The sequence below is a fragment of the Montipora capricornis genome, chromosome 1 (assembly GCF_036669925.1).
Source record: "Montipora capricornis isolate CH-2021 chromosome 1, ASM3666992v2, whole genome shotgun sequence".
Classification (NCBI taxonomy): Eukaryota; Metazoa; Cnidaria; class Anthozoa; order Scleractinia; family Acroporidae; genus Montipora; species Montipora capricornis.
In genome coordinates, this window is record NC_090883.1 from 51,161,227 (window position 1) to 51,182,670 (window position 21,444).

The 21,444-nt window shown below is 40.8% G+C and overlaps 2 protein-coding genes and 1 long non-coding RNA gene across 3 annotated transcripts in view; all 3 read left to right on the forward strand.

The window, feature by feature from the left end:
• The window catches only part of LOC138016227 (adhesion G protein-coupled receptor E1-like), a 30,396-nt gene extending 23,145 nt beyond the window's left edge, over positions 1-7,251 (forward strand). The window contains exons 5-10 of the mRNA XM_068863395.1: positions 689-814; positions 1,060-1,182; positions 2,700-2,825; positions 3,295-3,417; positions 5,262-5,387; positions 7,184-7,251. Coding sequence (XP_068719496.1) covers positions 689-814; positions 1,060-1,182; positions 2,700-2,825; positions 3,295-3,417; positions 5,262-5,387; positions 7,184-7,251 — 692 coding nt within the window. The remainder of the gene's footprint in view (positions 1-688; positions 815-1,059; positions 1,183-2,699; positions 2,826-3,294; positions 3,418-5,261; positions 5,388-7,183) is intronic.
• Positions 7,252-7,280: 29 nt separating this feature from the next.
• LOC138054102 (uncharacterized) lies at positions 7,281-8,958 on the forward strand. Its single transcript, XR_011133256.1, has 3 exons — positions 7,281-7,392; positions 7,812-7,937; positions 8,833-8,958. It is a non-coding gene; the product is annotated as an uncharacterized lncRNA (long non-coding RNA).
• Positions 8,959-9,711: 753 nt separating this feature from the next.
• LOC138016236 (uncharacterized) overlaps positions 9,712-21,444 on the forward strand; it is a 150,053-nt gene continuing 138,320 nt past the window's right edge. Inside the window, exons 1-9 of the mRNA XM_068863406.1 lie at positions 9,712-9,751; positions 10,448-10,573; positions 11,025-11,147; positions 12,808-12,933; positions 14,912-15,034; positions 15,455-15,580; positions 17,474-17,599; positions 19,607-19,729; positions 21,076-21,198. Coding sequence (XP_068719507.1) covers positions 9,712-9,751; positions 10,448-10,573; positions 11,025-11,147; positions 12,808-12,933; positions 14,912-15,034; positions 15,455-15,580; positions 17,474-17,599; positions 19,607-19,729; positions 21,076-21,198 — 1,036 coding nt within the window. The remainder of the gene's footprint in view (positions 9,752-10,447; positions 10,574-11,024; positions 11,148-12,807; positions 12,934-14,911; positions 15,035-15,454; positions 15,581-17,473; positions 17,600-19,606; positions 19,730-21,075; positions 21,199-21,444) is intronic.

A 21,444-nucleotide genomic window follows, 5' to 3' on the forward strand; every position in this document is an offset into this window, starting at 1 on the left:
AAGTTTTTACTCTTAGTGCCCAATGCCCCTATGACGATTGGGATAACCTCCACCCTTTTACATTCCCAAATGCGGCCAATTTCATATCGCAAATCATTGTAGTTTTCAAGTTTTTCCTGTTCTTTCTCTTTCACCATCGTATAAAGAGACATTCAATGTCTACCAAGGCACATTCTCTTGGTCTTTTGTACAGAATTACGATGTCAGATCGAGAGTGTTCCATTACCTTATCTGTCTGAATTGTGCAGTCCCATAAAATTTTCACATCTTCATTTTCCAGCTCCTTCTCTACTTTATGGTCATACCACTTTTCAGAGGAAGGAAAATTGAACTTATTACATAGCTCCAATTGTAGTACTGAGGCTACTTTTATTATTACATTAGAGCGGTTTTCGATTGAGTGTCGAAAGCAATTAACGAATTCCTTTGGTTTATGATTACTTCACTCAGTGATTAGTTCAAAGTTCTCGCGCACCTTTTTCAACCAATCAGAAGGGAAACCAAAACCAACCGTGTTTCGCTCGTGCACATTTTCCCGCGCTTTGTGTCAGCTACGTGTAATTACTTCAAGTTTTGATTGGTTGACTGGATTGTCTCCGTCCTTTTTAATCGGCCAAAGTAATTACTTTGGTTTTGGTTTTACGACTCTCGATTGAAACTCGCTCAATTATTACTATTATTATTGCAGATATTGACGAATGTTCCTCGCCTGACGGTAACAATTGCAGCGTTTACTCCTCATGTAACAACACAGACGGCTCATACATTTGCACTTGTAACAGAGGCTTTACTGGGGACGGGTTCACATGTTCAGGTAACTGGAGAAAACTTCTTCTATGGCAAAAGATAGCCCACTGATGTGCGCTGCCCGAGGCGGAATATACTTTATTTGGGGCAACATTTTTATATTTACATTTGCCTTAGAGTACAATCTCCCCAAGATTTCTACAACTCAGTTGTCGCCACGAGATTTTGGCCTTAGTAAGAATTCATCGGATGGGGCAATGAGGCAGTACAGATCAAAATGGCGTTAACTTAGTGGGATGGCGTTTTTTGCAGATCAAGATGAATGCTTCATTGACGAAGGAGGATGCGCAGATACTGCGAATTGTGTGAATACTGAAGGGTCTTTTTTCTGTGAGTGCAAAAATGGATATGTTGGAGATGGTACGATTTGCGCAGGTATGTGGTAATAACTCTGCGTATAAAATAACGAGAGGTTTTTTTCTCTAAGGACTCCGGTATTCTTCCCTTCTTTGAAACGTACCAGCATTTTTTTGTTTTGAGTTAAGGACGGTGCCTACTATTGTTATTGCGCATACGTTCTCCGCATCTCGAGATACTCGGATTTCCTATCGGTGATGCACGGTTTAAAATTATCCGGAGAAAGTAGATCTTAGTAAGTACTCTTAGTAACCAAAAAGAAAATTGGGGGTAACCATGCATTTTTGAGAGATAATTAAGCTTCAATTTGAGAAAGAACGCCATACATTGCTTTGTATTTTAAAGCTTCTTACAAATATTATTCATGAATTGAGCAAATGTGAGAATGAAATACACAGTAAATGAAATGGTGACTAGATCACGGAGGGTCGTGGGTTCGAATCCCATCTGGGGCTCGGATTTTTCCGAGTTTCCAGTGGGTTCTATTGTCACCATTTCATTTACTGTGTATTCATGAATTATCTTTGAAAAATGCGTGGTTACCCCCAATTTTCTTTTTGGATTTCAATAACACTTGTTAAGATCTACATTTCCTGCATAATTACACACCGGGGCAAAAATATCTTAAATTAGTAGGCATCGCCCTTAATTTGATTTTAGTCGTCAGAAGGATCTTAAGCGCATCCGAGTTTCAAACTGTTCCATATCACCGTAGGCTTCTGGTCCATATCACCCTTACGTTGACAATAAAGTTAACAATGGGCCTTATTCGCACGGCGGCCATATTGGCCATAGACAATAGACTTCGTACCCCGAGCCTCGAGTTGAAATGTTTGGGAACGAGTCTCGGTGGGCAAAACAAAATATTTCAATCCCTCGGGACTCAACATGACCGCCTTGTGATTAAGGCCTATGAATGATGTAAAATAAATAAAATGCTCTTCATGTTCAGAAATTATATGCACGCCCAAATTTGACGTCCAACACAAAGTGTCCCTTTAAGACTATAGAGCCTTTGCTAACTCTTTCCAACAATAAGCTAAGGGTAACGGTTAGCGCTATTTATCCGCTGTTTTGAGCGGGGTGCCAAATGAGTGTCGTAAAACCAAAACCAAAGTAGTTACTTTGGCCAATCAAAAAGGACGGAGACAATCCAGTAAACCAATCAAAACTTGAAGTAATTACACGTAACCGACACATAGCGCGGGAAAATGTGCGCGCGCGAACCACAATTGGTGTTGGTTTCACTTCTGATTGGTTGACAAAGTGGCGCGAGAACTTTGAACCAATCACTGGGCTATCACTGGGTAAAGTAATGCAAAACCAAAGTAAGTTGCTAAACACTCAATTGAAAACCGCTCTATCCTTATTTGAGGAGCAGCATTTGGGGAACATTTTGTAACGTTTCCTGTCTGTATTCCGAGACACGAGTGATGTTGAAGTTGAGGAGAAGAGCAAGGGGACACTTCGTGACGCTTATTATGAGGCATTTCTGGATTTTTGTCATCATTAGCATCATTAAATTTTTATTGCAGATGTTGATGAATGTTCCTCACCTGGCGCTAACAACTGCAGCCTTAATGCAACATGTAGCAACACAAATGGGTCATACACCTGTGCTTGCAACAAAGGATTTTCTGGAGATGGGTTCAATTGTTCAGGTAACAGCAAATCCTGTTTATATGGCAAAAAGCCCGGTTATCCAAACTACCTGTGTGGAATATGTGGCCAATGATGTGGGCCGGAATGGCCACATAGTCCACATGGGTAGCTTGGTAACCGTACGGCTCAATGCCCCACACTTTTTAAAGTGATACTAACTAACTATAGCTAGAAAGAGTAAGATTAATTGGCCACATGCTTGCCAAAACTACTTGTGGGGACTACACACCTTATCACAGATGTCTCAGAGACATCTGCATCGCAAACAGGTTAACACCGGGCCCTGGGAATGCCTTTGCCTTTTTCTGTGGGTATGTGTCAGTGCCCACTTCAAGTGGGCCAAAGAGATCGTTTTCTCCCTAAATTTTCAGAATTTATTTATCGCGCCGAGACTTTCAACTGATTAACGAGTTAATAAGGCAATTATAATGCAGAATGGCAATAACTACGAGGAATGCTGTTTTGCAGATAAGGATGAATGCGTTGCAGACCGAGGAGGTTGTGTAGAAACCGCCAATTGTGTGAATACCGAAGGTTCCTTTCACTGTGAATGCAAGAGAGGATATTCTGGTGACGGTACGACTTGTGAAGGTACGCGTTAGTGTGTCAGGAACTATGATGAATGATGAGATCAGAACTGAGCCCATAGTGCTCGTGACAAATGTTGGAGTTTGTCATAAGGGCAATAATGATCCCGTCCTGCCCGCTCGTTCGAATAGATAGAAATTAAATTGTGACATAAGAACGAATGAACGTTACTCTACAGGCGATCAATTGACGCGTGGGTCATTATTTGAAAATATCGTTCTTAGTAAGGAATTTGTTTTATGGATAATATATTTCGTCATTTACTGGAACTGCGTATTGGGAACTTTTGTTCCGGCTAAGCAAATTAAAGATCTGCGTTACGGTTATGAGAGGTGCTTGAAAAAAAAAAGAATTTCTGTCTTATATGGTCTCGTTCTTGTGATAATACTGAATAAATGAGTGATTTCTTGGTGGCAAATTTAGCAACAGAACGCAAATGGTGGGAATTTTTTATACAAAATTAATTCGTACAACTTCGTATTGGCAAATACTAAATTGCCTTTAAAAGAAAGTGCAGCAAATGTTCTTCTTCACATCTCCATTTATGTCCAGGGCCCTGTTGTTCGAAAGCCGATTAAGTTAATCCAGGATTAGCGTAAACTTGAGTTCAATTTTTTTCAAGTTTTGGGTGAAAGTTTCTTTTGGTTATTTTTGTATTTTTAAGATTGACTTCCACCATGTAAACCTTTGCCAAATATCAGCGTTGACCAGCATTTGGGAGTAGAGAAATAAACGCCTTGGTTAATTTTTAATCTGGGATTAGCATTAATCGGCTTTCGAAGTATAAGCCTTTGCTTCCTATTAGAAACGAGTGATATTGAAGTTGGGGAGAAGAGAGAGAAGACACTTCGTGACACTTATTGAAATCGGCTTGCATCTAATTAGGGTCAATCATGGACACGTGTCTTTCACGTGTGATAAGATAACTCATCAAGTTTCTTTTTTTTCTCCACTATCTTCACTGAGTGACAAAGGCGAGGAAGGGAAGGCTCTCTAGCTAAGGACGGTGCCTACTATTGTTATTGCGCACAGGTTCTGCGCATCTCGAGATACTCGGGTTTCCAATAGGTGATGCTTGCTAATACAGGGTTATTTTTACGCAGTTTAAAACTAACCGGAGAAAGTAGATCTTAGTAAGTACTCTTGGTACCCAAAAAGAAAACTGGGGATAGCAATGCATTTTTAAGAGATAATTAAGGTTCAATTTGAGAAAGAACGCCATACATGGCTTTGTATTTTAGAGCTTGTTCCATATATTATTCACGAATTATCTTTGTTAAATGCGTGGTTACACCCAATAACACTTGTTAAGATCTCCATTTCGTGCATAATCATAAACCGGAGAAGAAGTATCTTTGAATTAGTAGGTAGACTGACCTTCAGCAGGGATAGCGGAGTGGTGCGCGCTCGCGCCTGCCACCGATGTGGCCCGAGTTCGATCCCCAGAATTGGTGTGACATGTGGGTTGAGTTTGATGGTTCTCTACTCTGATTCGACAGGTTTTTCTCCGGATACTCCGCTTTCCCCCTCCCCTCCCTCAAAAAACAACCCTTTGATATTTGACTTTACTTCTGTACAGTGTCCTCAATCGGCCATTTCCGACTTCATGTCTGCCTCCTCTTCAAGGGGAGACTAAGTGCAAAGTTTTTGTGATGGCAATTAGTTCTACTTTACATATGAATGAAAACTAATTTTCATAAGAAAACCTTCGCACTTAGACTCGCTATGAAGAGGAGGCAGACATGAACTCGGAAATGGCCTATTAGTGCCTCATCCCTAAATACAGTTGACTTTTAAATAAAATTCATTCATATGTTTGTTAAATTTGCTATGCATTTCTCTTGTAGATATTGACGAGTGCTCTTTACCTAACGCTAACAACTGCAGCCTTAATGCTACATGTAGCAACACCAACGGTTCTTACATATGCGCTTGCAACAGAGGCTTCAATGGGGACGGATTCAATTGCTCAGGTAATTTTGAGGACTCCTTATCATTTAACCATTTTTCCACGACCGCGGATTGGTTATGGACCTCTTTCATAATGGCTGCCAAATAAAATATGCTTTTGTTTTAATGCTAATAAGCCTTTCTAGCCACGCTACGACAAGCAAATTTCAAACGAATATGTATTTCAAAATGAGGGTAGTAGGTCTAATTAACATGAATATGAAAGAATGTAAAGGTGGTCGGCATTTATGAAAGTGGTCAATGAGGTGATACGAGAAGCACAGCGTCCAGTTGGCTGGAAGCAATCTCATACAACAGGTGCAAATGGAATAACTGTTTCAATTTTACAAAACTACCAGCCGGGGCAATCAGTTTCCATAGACTGAAGTTCTTACGGTATATTTAGTAAATAAACCCCTTCGGACGCCTGGTATGTCGGCGGATAATGTCCGCGGCCAAGAAGCGACGTTTGAAGGCAAATATGAAATGCTGATCTGATGGCGATGCTTCGTATAATTTAGATACACTGAAAGAAAGCGTTTGGGTCTCAGGAAAAAGGTCAAATCATTTTGTCAGTACGAGTCGAAAATTTGAAAACAAGGCGCTTTTTTGCTTACTGAAACAGAAATTTCAACCATGAAAGACTCCTTTGAACGGTTGGTTTATTTTCATAGTTAGTAAACACAGTGTATTTTAAAATTCTCTACTATTCGTGTAATATTCAATCTGTAAAGCCTGCTCCTAACTATCTTTACCTTCAAAAAGACTGACACCATACATTATTGACTTCCTTGCACTTTCCGGAACAGCATTTGCGACGAGCTTTTTAATGTTACTATCACTAGACTCCAGAAAATGAGTTTGTTTTTCTTCCATGTGAAATGAAAACTCTTCTGCTGTCTTTTTTTTATTGCGGGATATCTGTCCTGTAAGTTTGCACCACGTAACTTAAGTTAGGCGATAAAATCGCGCGAAAATTAATGGTTGCGTTACCTATAAATACTGATAACCGAGAGGGAGGGCGCAAATCGGGTTACAAAAGTCGACTATATATAGGCTAAGTAATAGGATATGTGTAAGCAGATGCTGATATAATGGCATTCCCGGTAATCTGACTGCTTTTTTGGAGCAAAAGATTTGGTAAGGCCATGCATTATTATCCATATTCGCTCATTTCGGTGGCAACTAGACAAAGATCATTTGTTGCCTGGGACGTTGAATTGAGTCCGGTATCATCAAGTCCACCGAAGATTTAAGACGTGATCTCTGAAATAGGATAATACAATCCGTTTTTACATTTGCACTTACATTTAGAGTGCGATACACTTTTATTCTTTGCTCAATTAACGAGCTAGCAAGCGAATAGTTCACCTATCCTTGACGTGTTACCGAGGTTTACACATTTGAAGTCGACCTGTCTTGTAGCCCGAGTAGACAAGCTTCAGTGCCTCTAAAATGTAAAACGGCGCATAACCTAAGTACATTTAACATTTATTCCGTGAGTACGTATTGGATTTGTAGTGGTAAATAGCCGACATGTGTGAATGTAATGGTCGAAATTTTGATAGTCTGAACGTTTAGATATGTGGAAATTCCGCTTACCGCCACAAATTATTTGCCTTAGCAATACTTAGAGTGGTAACACTGTATATGAATCGATAACCGCGATTAAGTGAAGATTGCTAAATGCTCGAAGCATGGTTAGCGCTAACCAGCGTTAAATACCATGGAATCCTATAGGTTTTGATACCTCTTAACCAATGGTTTGCATTCTGTTGCACTTTATTGTTTGATTCTCGCATTTCAATTTTGTGCATAGAGGCTATAGGCAAGGTATTGATTGAACAAGTCAATGAAACCAGTATAGTACAAAGTGGCAATAACTGAGTCAATGCATTTTTACAGACCAAAACGAATGCCTTATAGACCGAGGAGGTTGCGCAGGAACTGCCAACTGTGTAAATACAGAAGGCTCTCACCTCTGTGTCTGTCAAAGTGGATATTTTGGAGACGGTGTGACTTGTGAAGGTATGTGCACAAAGTGGTGGAACTAAGGACTACTTAAACTGAAAACAGACGCGAACATTAGCAAGAAATGCTACCTTTTGTGTGATTTTTCTTTTGGAGGGTAAGTCAGGAAAGCGGAGGCTGTTTTGAAGGATTAAGTGACCGATGCAACTATTGCTGTTAACTGTGTAATACGCCCATGGGAAGGATATTACGCTAGTTGCTTGGCAACGGGCGGAAAGCCTTGCTCTAAAGAGTTCTTGTCTCAATGGGTAGAGCATCCGACCGCTAACCTGTGTCACAGAGGCCCTAGGTTCGAGTCCTGCCAAAGACTCTGTTTTTTCAGTTGTCCCCTCGACCGTTGCGAAGCAACAAGTTAAAGATTAAGTGATCGATGGACTTTTTTCTTGGATCGGCGCCTTATTTCCTTTTGATTTCAGATATTGATGAATGTTCGTCACCCGACGCTAGTAACTGCAGTCTTAATGCCTCATGTACCAACACAAACGGCTCATACGTATGTGCGTGTAACAAAGGCTTCACTGGGGACGGATTCACATGTTTAGGTAACTAAGAGAAATCTGTCACATGACAAAAAGTATTCTGCCAATATGAGGAGGCATACCGTATGCAGAATACCGATTAATATTAGGACATTGTGGGGAACAGGACTAGCGCAGTGGTGATAGCACTCGTTTCCTACCATCGAGGCCAAGGGTTGATTCCCAGATTCGGCGTCATATGTAACCTAATTTTGTTGGCTCTCTACTCCGCTCCGAGAGAACTTCCTCCCGGAACTCTGGTTTCTCCCTCTCCACAAAAACCAACGTTTGATTTGATTAGAGTTAAAGCGAGTTTCAATCGAGTGTCGTAAAACCAAAACCAAAGAAATTACTTTGGCCAATCAAAGCGCGGGAAAATGTACACGCGCGAGCCATGATTGTTTTTGGTGTCACTTCTGATTGGTTGAAAAATATGCGCGAGAACTTCACCAATCACTGAGTGAAGTAATCATAAATCAAAGTAATTCGCTAATGACTTTCGATACTCGACTGAAAACCGCTCTAAATTGATTTTGATTTCTATGTACAGTGTCCACAAGTAGTGTCCAAGCGCCAGAAGACTTAACACGTAAATAAAGCTCCTTGGCATCGTTATTCTAATTTACTCACATGCTTCGGTCTGCCGCTCTTCCAAGCAATTCATGTACGCGAATGGTTGAGGAAAGAAGTTCTGAAATAGCAAAGAAAGTTTTTGAAACATTGCGGAATGGGAAACAAAAATATCCAGGAAAGAAATAATTTACCTAGGGTATTCAAAACAAGTGAAATTGTGCGCGGCTGATCTAAGTGCTGAGTATTTGAATGGCGGAAGTTGTGATAACTAGGCTTGAATTAAGCTTCAAACTTTATGGATTTCAAACAACGTTTAGAATAAATGAACTAACCGGTACCGTTTTAGATGAAGACGAATGTGCCAAAGGTATCTCAGAATGTCACCCGGATGCTACATGTACAAATACAATTGGGTCACACATTTGTCAGTGTAACGTCGGCTTATTCGGGGATGGACAGACGTTTTGCCTTGGTAAGAAAAGACAGTATAGTACACTATAGCATATGAGGTACACCAAACAACCTCGTTAGCGGAGCGCCGTTACGCTCTTTCTGCATTTGGCAAGGTAAATGATGTTTTGGCGAAATACCCGAAGATAGTAAATACACTTCTCTACAAAATCCATCAGGGACGAGTTAAAGCGAGACCGATAAATCAGTCTCGCTGTAAATCGTACCCGTATATACATGGCAGATTCTTGTACACCTAAAGCGATAGTTGCATCCGCTTATTGAGGATGTATGGAAATGGATTACAACGTGAAAAAAGAAAAGTGGTATCAATGTTTAGAACTTTCTCATTGGGTTCGAAAACTACAGCCTAGAAAATTGTGATTTTCCTTCCTTTAGTGTGAAAGCGGTGTTCTTGTCTGAGATATTACTGACGTATTTATATAAATTTAACTTGAAGAGGCTGGGTTATATTAAATGTGCCATAATCTCCACGAGTCGTCCCTTCTAACTTACGCCAATATACAAGAAAGAGAAGGGGGAGGGGGTAGGAGGTTAAGGGAAGGGGCGTAGGATGTCGGGGAGGGAGGAGCGGGGGGGGGGGGGGGGGCAGAGGGTGGTAAAAGAGAGTCTAACATTTGCCGCACGATTACATTGCCTTGGAGACACTCTTACAAACGAGCTTGTAATCGAATGATCATCCCGGTTAGGTTGGCCTTTGAAAGGCTGTGATATACTAAGGAAATTTTAGGGTCTTTTTTCTGTGAGTGTAAAAATGGATATGTTGGACATGGTGCGATTTCTTCAGGTATGCGGTAATAACTCTGCGTATAAACTAACGAGAGGTTTTTTCGCCTAGGACTTCGGTCTTCTTCCCTTCTATGAAACGTTACAGCATTTGCTTGGTTTGAGTCAATTTGATTTTAGTCGTTAGAAGGATCTTAAGCGCATCCGAGTTTCAAACTGTTCCTCACGTTGACAATAAAGTTAACAATGGGCCTTATTCGCGCGGTGGCCATATTGGCCATAGACAATAGATTTCGTACCCCGAGCCTCGAGTTGAAATGTTTGGGAACGAGTTTCGGTGGGGTAAATTTTTCTCAATCCCGCGGGACTCACCAAAACCGCCTTGTGATTAAGGCCTATGAATGATGTAAAATATATAAAATGCTCTTCATGTTCAGAAATTATATGCAGTCCCAATTTTGACATCCAACACGAAGTGTCCCTTTAAGACTAAGCCTTTGCTAACTCTTTCCAACAAAAAGCTAAGGGTAACGGTTAGCGCTATTTGAGCTTAGGGTAAATGAAGCTGTTTATCCATATTTGAGGAGAAGCATTTGGTGAACACATTGTGACGTCAATTGTCTGTGTTCCGAGACACGAGTGATGTTGAAGTTGGGGAGAAGGGCAAGGGGACACTTCGTGACGCTTATTGGAATCCACTTGCTTCTAATTATGGGGCAATCTGGATTTTTGTCATCATTAGCATTATTAAATTTTTATTGCAGATGTTGATGAATGTTCCTCACCTGGCGCTAACAACTGCAGCCTTAATGCAGCATGTAGCAACACAAATGGGTCATACACCTGTGAATGCAACAAAGGATTTTCTGGGGATGGGTTCAATTGTTCAGGTAACAGCAAACCCTGTTTATATGGCAAAAACCCGGTTACCCAAACTGCCTGTGTGGAATATGTGGCCAATGATGTGGGAATGGCCACATAGTCCACATGGGTAGCTTGGTAACGGCTCAATGCCCCACTTTACTAACTAACTATAGCTAGAAAGAGTAAGATTAATTGGCCACATGCTTGCCAAAACTACTTGTGGGGACTACACACCTTATCACAGATGTATCAGAAACATCCGCATCGCAGACAGGTTAATACCGTGCCAAGGAAATGCCTTTGCCTTTTTCTGTGGGTATGTGTCAGCGTCCACTTCAATTCAGCCAAAGAAATCATTTCCTCCTTAAATTTCACAACTTATTTATCGCGCCGAGACTTTCAACTGATTAACGGGTTAATAAGGCAATTATAAATAATTGCAGAATGGCAGTAACTACGACGAATGCTGTTTTGCAGATAAGGACGAATGCGTTACAGACCGAGGAGGTTGTGTAGAAACCGCCAATTGTGTGAATACCGAAGGTTCCTATCACTGTGAATGCAAGAGGGGATATTCTGGTGACGGTACGACTTGTGAAGGTACGCGTTAGTGTATCAGGACCTATGATGAATGATGAGCTCAGAACTGAGCCCATTGTGCTCGTGACAAATGTAAGGGTTAGTCACAAGGGCAATAATGATCCCGTCCTGCCCGCTCGTTCGAATAGATAGAAATTAAATTGGGACATTAGAACGAATGAACGTTACTCTGCAGGCGATCAATTGACGCGTGTTTCATTATTTGAAAATATCATTCTCAGCAAGGAATTATGTTTATGGAGAATATATTTCGTCATTATTTGGAACTGCGTATTGGGAACTTTTGTTCCGGCTAAGCAAATTAAAAATCTGCGTTACGGTTATGAGAGGTGCTTGAAAAAAAAAAATTCTGTCTTATATGGTCTAGTTCGTGCGCTAATACTAAATAAATGAGTGATTTCGTGGTGGCAAGTTTAGCAACAGAACGCAGAGGGTGGGAATATTTTATGCAAAATAAATTTATACAACTTCGTATTGTCAAATACTAAATTGCCTTAAAAAGAAAGTGCAGCAAATGTTCTTCTTCACATCTCCATTTATGTCCAGGGCCCTGTTGTTCGAAAGCCGATTATATAAGTTGATCCAGGATTAGCGTAAACTTTAGTTCAATTTTTTTCAAGTTTTGGGCGAAAGTTTCCTTTGGTTATTTTTGTTTTTAAGATTGACTTCCTCTATGTAAACGTTTGCCAAATATCAGCGTTGACCAACATTTGGGATTAGAGAAATAAACTCCTTGGTTAATTTTTAATCTGGGATTAGCATTAATCGGCTTTCGGAGTCTAAGCCTTTGCTTCCTATTAGAAACGAGTGATGTTGAAGTTGGGGAGAAGAGAGAGAAGACACTTCGTGACACTTATTGAAATCGGCTTGCATCTAATTAGGGTCAATCATGGACACGTGTCTTTCACGTGGGATAATATAAGTCTCCACTATCTTTACTGAGTGACAAAATCGAGGAGGAAAGGCTCTTTAGTTAAAGGAAAGACTGGCCTTCAGCAGGGATAGCGGAGTGCTGAGCGCATTCGCATGCCACCGATGTGGCCCGGGCTCGATCCCCAGAATTGGTGTGACATGTGGGTTGAGTTTGATGGTTCTCTACTCTGCTTCGACAGGTTTTTCTCCGGATACTCCGGTTTTCCCCTCCCCTCCCTCAAAAACCAACCCTCCGTTTGATATTTGATTTGACTTCTGTGCAGTGTCCCCAATCGGCCATTTCCGAGTTCATGTCTGCCTCCTCTTCAAAGCGAGTCTAAATGCGAAGTTTTTGTCATGGCAATTTGTTCTACTTTACATTTCGCACTTTGACTTGCTTTGAAGAGGAAGCAGACATGAACTCGGAAATGGCCTATTAGTGCCTCAGCGCTAGAGCGGTTTTCAAATGAGTGTCTTAAAACCAAAACCAAAGTAATTACTTTGACCAATCAAAAAGGACGGAGACAATCAAACTCGAAGTAATTACACGTAGCCGACAAAAAGCGCGGGAAAATGTTTACGCGCGAGCCACGATTGGTTTTGGTTTCACTTCTGATTGGTTGAAAAAGTGCCGCGAGAACTGTGAACCAATCATTGATTGAAGTAATCATAAACCAAAGTAATTCGCTAATTACTTTCGATACTCAATTGAAAACCACTCTAAATTTGCTGTGCATTTCTCTTGTAGATATTGACGAGTGCTCTTTACCTAACGCTAGCAACTGTAGCCTTAATGCTTCATGTAGCAACACCAACGGTTCATACATATGCGCTTGCGACAGAGGTTTCACTGGGGACGGATTCAATTGTTCAGGTAATTTTGAGGACTGGTTATTATTTAACCATTTTTCCACGACCGCGGATTGGTTATGGACCTCTTTCATAATGGCTACCAAATAAAATATGCTTTTGTTTTAATGCTAATAACCTTTTCTAGCCAAGCTACGACAAGTAAATTTCAAAAGAATATTTGTTTCAAAATGAGGGCAGTAGGTCTAATTAACATAAAGACAAAAAATGTAAAAGTAGTCGCCATTTATGAAAGTGGTCAATGAGGTGATACGAGAATCACAGCGCCGAGTTGGCTGGAAGTAATCTCATATACAACAAGTGCGAATGGAATGACTGATTTATTAAAGTTCATTTAACTCTTAACTGTTTCAATTTTACAAAACTACCAGCGGGGGCAATCAGTTTCCATAGACTGAAGCTTCTACGGTATATTTAGTAAATAAACCCCTTCGGACGCCTGGTATGCCGGCGGATAATGTCCGCGGCCGAGAAGTGACGTTTGAAGGCAAATATGAAATGCTGATCTGTTGGCGAAGCTTCGTATATTTTAGATACACTGAAAGAAAGCGTTTGGGTCTCAGGAAAAAAGTCAAATCATTTTGTCACTACCAGTCGAAAACTCGAAAACAAGTTGCTTTTTTGCCTACTGAAACAGAAATTTCAACCATGAAAGACTCCTTTGAACGGTTAGTTTATTTTCATAGTTAGTAAACACAGTGTATTAAATACTCTACTCTATAAAATGACTCAGTTTAAGTTCGCGTAATATTAACTCTCTAAAGCCTGCTCCTAACATTTTTTTACCTTCAAAAAGACCCAGAAAAGACGTTGACACTATATTTTATTGACTTCCTTGCACTTTCCGGAACAGCATTTGCGACGAGCTTTTTTAATGTTACTGTCACCAGACTCCATAAAACGAGTTTGTTTTTCATCCATGTAAAATGAAAACTCTTCTGCTGCCTTTTTTCTTTTCAACGAAAATTGATCGCTACAGCATTTCGCGGGGCAAATATCCATGCAAGCAGGGCTTATTACGGGATAACTGTCCTGTAAGTTTGCACCACGTGACGGAGGTTAGCCAATAAAATCGCCTGAAAATTAATGGGTGGGTTACATATAAATGCTGATAACCGAGAGGGAGGGCGCCAATCGGGTTACAAAAGTCGACTATATATAAGCTAAGTAATAGGATATGTGTAAGCGGATGCTGATATAATGGCATTCCCGGTAATCCGACTGCTTTGGTGGAGCAAAAGATTTGGTAAGGCTATGCATTATTATCCAAATTCGCTCATTTCGGTGGCAACTAGACAAACATCATTTGTTGCCTGGGACGTTGAATTGAGTCCGCGGTCATCAAGTTCACCGAAGATTAAAGACGTGATCTCTGAAATAGGATAATATATACAATCCCGTATTTACATTTGCACTTACATTTAGAGTGTGATATACTTTTATTCTTTCCTTAACGAGCTAGCAAGCAAATATTTCACCTATCCTTGACGTGTTACCGCCGTTTACACATTTGAAGTGGACCTGTCTTGTAGCCCGAGTAGACAAGCTTCAGTGCCTCTAGAATATAAACGGCGCATAACCTAAGTACATTTAACATTTATTCCTTGAGTACGTATTGGATTTGAAGTGGTAAATAGCCGACATGTGTGAATGTAATGGTCTTATTGAATTTTGATTAAGTCTGAACGTTTAGATATGTGGAAAGTTCGCTTTCCGCCACACATTATTAGCCTTAGCAACACTTATAGTTGTAACACTGTATATGAACCGATGCATGGTTAGCGCTAATCAGCGTTAAATACCGTGGAATCCTATAGGTTTTGATACCTCTTAACCAATGGTTTGTATTCTGTTGCACTTTATTGTTTGATTCTCGCATTTCAATTTTGTGCATAGAGGCTATAGGCAAGGTATTGATTGAACAAGTCAATGAAACCAGTATAGTACAAAGTGGCAATAACTGAGTCAATGCATTTTTACAGACCAAAACGAATGCCTTATAGACCGAGGAGGTTGCGCAGGAACTGCCAACTGTGTAAATACAGAAGGCTCTCACCTCTGTGTCTGTCAAAGTGGATATTTTGGAGACGGTGTGACTTGTGAAGGTATGTGTACAAAGTGGCGGAACTAAGGACTACTTAAACTGAAAACAGACGCGAACATTAGCAAGAAATGCTACCTTTTGTGTGATTGTCTTTTGGAGGGTAAGTCAGGAAAGCGGAGGCTGTTTTGAAGGATTAAGTGACCGATGCAACTATTGATGTTAACTGTGTAATACGCCCGTGGGAAGGATATTACGCTAGTTGCTTGGCAACGGGCGGAAAGTCTTGCTCCCAAGAGTTCTTGTAGCTCAATGGGTAGAGCATCCGACCGCTGACCGGTGTCACAGAGGCCCTAGGTTCGAGTCCTGCGAAAGACTCTGTTTTTTCAGTTGTCCCCTCGCCCGTTGCCAAGCAACTAATTAAAGATTAAGTGATCGATGGACTTATTTCTTGGATCGGCGGCGTATTTTCTTTTGATTTCAGATATTGATGAATGTTCCTCACCCGACGCTAGTAACTGCAGCCTTAATGCCTCATGTACCAACACAAACGGCTCATACGTATGTGCGTGTAACAAAGGCTTCACTGGGGACGGATTCACATGTTTAGGTAACTAAGAGAAATCTGTCACATGACAAAAGGTATTCCGCCAATATAAGGAGGCATACCGTATGCAGAATACCGATTAATATTAGGACAGTGAGGGGAACAGGACCTGCGCAGTGGTGAGAGCACTCGTTTCCTACCATCGAGGCCAAGGGTTGATTCCCAGGTTCGGCGTCATATTTAATTTGAGTTTGTTGGTTCTGAACTCTGCTCGGAGAGATTTTCCTCCCGGTACTCTGGTTTCTCCCTCTCTACAAAAACCAACGTTCGATTTGATTAGAGTTAGAGCGAGTTTCAATCAAGTGTCGTAAAACCAAAACCAAAGTAATTACTTTGGCCAATCGAAAAGGACGCAGGCAATTCAGTATACCACTCAAAACGAGGTAATTGCACGTAGTCGACGCAAAGCGCGGGAAAATGTGCTAGCGCGAGCCACGATTGGTTTTGGTGCCGTTTCTGATTGGTTGAAAAATTGGCGCGAGAACTTTGCACCAATCACTAAGTGAAGTAATCATAAACCAAAGTAGTTGGCTAATTACTTTCGATACTCAATTGAAAACCGCTTTAAATTGATTTTGATTTGTATGTTCAGTGTCTACGAGTAGTGCCCAAGCGCCAACACGTAAATAGAGCTCCTTGGCATCGTCATTCTAATTTACTGACATGCCTCGTTCTGCCGCTCTCCCAAGCAATTCATCTACGCGAATGCCTGATGATCATCAGAGATATTATTCCCACGTCGATCCAGCGACTCTAGACGCATGCGTATCTCATAATATCAAGGTGGCCAATCACTAGTACCATGAAAATGGAATGTTAGTTAACGAGAGCAAGCACCAGGGTCTAGTCCTTGGTGATACGGACTATAGTTTTTCCTTCCCAGTAAAGGACACATTAGAGATTTTTGGAATGGAAATAGATAATAAGCTCGACTTTTCTAGTCACGTATCCAATTTATGGAAAAGGATCAATAATCAATTTAATGTTATGCTGCGCTTTCGAAAACTCATACCCAGGGACACCTTACTTTAGATTTACAACGCGCACATTTTACCGCATTTTGACTATTGTTCTTCAAACTAGAGGAGCTATATAAGAGAATACTTAGACTTATATTTGGGGATTACTTGTCTCCATATGATAGCCTTCTCACTAGGGTCAACGCTAATTCCTTATGCAATAAGCGCGTTCAGAAATTCCTTATATTATTATATAATAGCCTGTTTTTCACTCATTTTCCGGCTTATATGAAAGATATGTTTTCACTTCGGTCCTCTTCTTATAATCTTCGCGGTAATAACATACTAACACTTAGAAAACCTAGAACAACTAGTTATGGCCTTAATTCGTTTTCTTACTTCTCATCTAAGCTATGGAATACACTGCCTGACTCTATCCGTATGAGTGCATTTACAGATTTTAAGAGGGAAATACAGGGCCGTATCTTTGTGTAGTCGCTTTCGCCTATTTTCATTTTCTGCTGTTTAAATTTCTAATGACATGTAAAATATAATATATATTTGTAATACTGTGTATTTTAGTTGTTTTGCATAGATTTATATAATACTTTCCTTTTATGTTTTCTCGAAGATATTAGCTCTTGCAAGCTACTCTGACATTCGAGAGGAAATCAGTAAAGTTTATGTATGTATGTATGAAAGAAATTCTGAAATAGCAAAGAAAGGTTTTTGAAACATTGCAGAATGGGAAACGAAAATATTTAGAAAATAAATAATTTACCTAGGGTGTTTCAAAACAAGTGAAATTGTGCGCGGCTGATCTAAGTGTTGAGTATTTTAATGGCGGAAGTTGTGATAACTAGGCTTGAATTAAACTTCAAACTTTATGGATTTCAAACAACGTTGAGAATAAATGAACTTCCCGGTACCGTTTTAGATGAAGACGAATGTGCCAAAGGTATCTCAGAATGTCACCCGGATGCTACATGTACAAATACAATTGGGTCACGCATTTGTCAGTGTAACGTCGGCTTATTCGGGGATGGACAGACGTTTTGCCTTGGTAAGAAAAGACAGTATGATACACTATAGCGTATGAGTCACACCAAACAACCTCGTTAGTGGGACGCCGTTACGCTCTTTCTGCATTTGGCTAGACTGCAAAACAGTCGTTTCCTTCCTTTTTCGGAAGGCGCGAAGCGCCGTAAGTGTGATCCTTAGCGCGCGAGCCTCACTCGCCCTACGGGCGTCTCTCCCCATTCTCCCTCGCCGTTCCTACACTCGCTCCAGACCTTTCGTTTAAATATTTACCGCGTCGCTTGCGTTCGCAAAAAATACATCTGTTTTGCAGTTTAGCATTTGGCAAGGTAAATGATGTTTTGGCCAAATACCCAAAGATAGTAAATACACTTCTCTACAAAATCCATCGAGTTAAAGCGAGACCTATATATCGGTCTCGCCGTAACTCGTACCCGTATATACATGGCAGATTCTTGCACGCCTAAAGCGATAGTTTCATCCGCTTATTGAGGATGTATGGAAATGGATTACAATGTGAAAAAGAAAAGTGGTATCAATGTTTAGAACTTTCTCATTGGGTTCGAAAACTATATCCTAGAAAATTGTGATTTTCCTTCCTTTAGTGTGAAAGCGGTGTTCTTGTCTGAGATTTTACTGACGTATTTACATAAATTGAACCTGAAGAGGCAGGGTTACATTAAATGTGCCATAATCTCCACGAGTCTCCCCTTCTGACTTACGCCAATATATAATAAAGATAGGGGAGGGGGTAGGAGGGTAAGAAAAGGGGTGTAGAATGGCGAGGAGGGAGGAGAATGGGGGGGGGGGGGGGCAGAAGGGTGTAAAAGAGAATCAAACATTTGTCGCACGATTATATTGCCTTGGAGACACTGTTACACACGAGCTTCTAATCGAATGATCATCCCGGTTATGTTGGCCTTTGAAAGGCTGTGATATACTTAGGAAATTTTGATGGGGTTTTCACGAAGTTTTTTTTGTCGACAGTAATTTCGAGATGGCTGTGGTTCATTATGCGGCAACACTATATTAATGGGTTATTTGCACAATGGCGTCATTTAACTTTTAAGACCAGAATGCTTTGTCAAAATGCTTTCTTTTTCAAAAATTTCTGTTCTCCGAGACAGTTGGTAAAACCCTTTTGACAATAGTAGTCACTCAAAGCATTATGGTCATGGTAGTAAAATTTTGCCATCATTCAAATGGCATTTGTCTAGAAAAGTTTCACCCAAATGCATTTAATTTACCTTTAAAAGGAACGCTTATCATTACCTTTACCTTATTGCCGGTCATTCTTCAATGGCCAAGCAGAAGCAAAATCATTGGATATTTGGTGCATGCGCCGGATGAATGTATTTGCTTTGTGTTGAAATTGACTTCTTTGGAGGGCGTCTGTTGTGATTAGGGAGCAAATACTCGAAACGTTTTTTAGCCACAGACGGCAACCAGAAGTGGGCTGTTTTCTTCTTTGGCTTGTCTAGACACCACCACCTTACATTGCCAAGTATCGTTTCACTATTACAGGCGAATAGTTGAAAAAATAAGGGAGAGACTACTATCTCGGCATGAGAAATGTTCCCTTTCAGTTTTCGTCCGCGGATCGAAAATGTCTCACGCCGGGAGCTGATCAAAGGGATCCTGTATCTCCCATACTTTGCCTAGGATTCAACTCTTTCCCTAATCTGGTACCCAGATCTTCCACAGTCATAGGCATTTCCAGTGACAGAGTGAGATCTGGGTACGAGATTACCCTTTCCCGAGTAGATTTATTTACAGAACGCCGCCCTTGGGATATTCATGCCCAGCACGCCCACTGTTGTAAAACCAATCAAAACAGGGATATCAAAGCGTCAAGGGAAATATGATACTTTTCACTGGAAAAACTAAATCCTGAAAATAAATTTACTCGAAAAGGGTTGACTTAAGGAATTAGTGGAGATAGAAACTCCTCTTGATGAGCTGCTCCTCACGCTGTTATGCTCAACTGGTCGGCACAGACATCCCTGACCTGCTCAATTCTCATTCATTTCAGACATCGACGAATGTGCTTCTAATCAGTCTGAATGTGATCGCAATGCATTGTGCACAAATACCTTCGGAAGCTATGTCTGTCGCTGCCTGAGAGGTTATCTTGGCGATGGACGCACGTGTGAAGGTAAATTGGCGCGCTTCATTTAAAAGCCTATAGAAACAGAAGGCTTCAAATCGATTGCAACGACCACAACATAAGACGATCGGCTTAGTGAGCGGAACAGGCGATCTCTAACGCTCTGCACGACCATTGTGATCTAGAGCATGTTTTTAACCGTCGACCCGTCTTTTTCTACAATACGACGTGCAATAGACTTTAATCACACGGCCGCCATGTTCAGTCCCGAAGGGATTGCAAACTTTTGTTTTTGCGCGCCGAAAATCCCAACTCGAGGCTCGGGGTACGAAATCTATTGTCTATGGCCAATATGGCCGCTACGCGAATAAGGCCCATTTAAAAGTGAATTAGATAACAGTTTTGTTAAGGAATGGTTGGGCTCCCCAGCACAGTCACAAATGAGTCTATTCCCGCCAGTCTATTCAATTCCCGTCTATTCCCGTTCCCGCGAAAATCAGATGTCGTGTCTCTTAAAAAAACATAGCAGAATCAGTCACGCGTGACATGTCTTCTTCTGATTGGTTAAATTTGGCAGCCGTTTGTTTGTTTAGCGCGCAACATGTATCTAAAAATAAATCCTTTTTGACTGTGCTGGGTCAAGGCAGCAAAGTGATAGATCAACACCCATTTAATTCACTCTTGCCCATGACCAAATTAGTTTGCGGTTTTGTAGAACATTTGAGCGCTTGACGACTTTCCATTTTGTTTTGTGTTCATATAATTCGTTTCCCAGGCCGGCTAACCAAACGCTGATAAAATTAATCAGCGCATTGAACGAAAAGCGAGCAAAGGGAAGATGGGGCTTGCTTTACAACAGCATTATACGACCATTCCGAACTCCCGCGCTTCGTGATCGTTCGACTTCCGGTTAAAACCGGAAATACAGTTCTTCAAGATGGCGACTTCCGTTCGCGTTGCACGGAGAGCAACACGTTTTAAAAATCCCGGAAGATAATGAAGTTATTTTATGTAGTGAAACCTCCAAATTTCATCATCGGCAGTTAGTAGGGGCTGAACAACGTCAACGGGAAGTAGACAGGCGTACTTTTAAAAGCTTTTGTAGCGATGTCTTGTATTTGGATTTAGACATCAGGGCTCAGTAATTAATTGTAAGTCGTCACGTAATGGCATTTCCCTACTCAGTTTACTTATTGTATTCTGATTGCTGTAATTATTTATTCGTTTGGTTTGGTCCAGTTGTAAAGTGTTTTGGAGATTTCCCTTTCATATTATTTTTTTGAATGATTTTCTAATACTTGGTAAATGCTGTTGTAAACCTCAGTATAACTCCTGCCTTATGAAGGGTATTGAATAGAATGAAGTGTATTGAATAGAATGAGACCTCATTTCAGATATTGATGAATGTGCTGACGGCACTGCCTTATGTGACCCTGGTACTGACTGTGTCAACTTAAATGGGAGCTTTGATTGTCAATGTCGTTCCGGATATAATAAGTCAGGAGACATTTGCACTGGTATGTATTTTGATGTATTATGATGTTTGATGCAATAATGAGGGGCACAAATTTGTTCCCCATCTTTTTGGGTTTGAGTTCCGGGCTCAGCCTCACTTGTTTGTCATCTCTTTCTTTGTTCTCTCCTCTGCTCCGAGTGGTTTTTCTCCAGGTAATCTGGTATTCATACATGTACATATGTTATTGAAATGGCATCCTTTGGAAACTCTGAAAAAATCCAAGCTCCAGGTTGGATTTGAACCCACG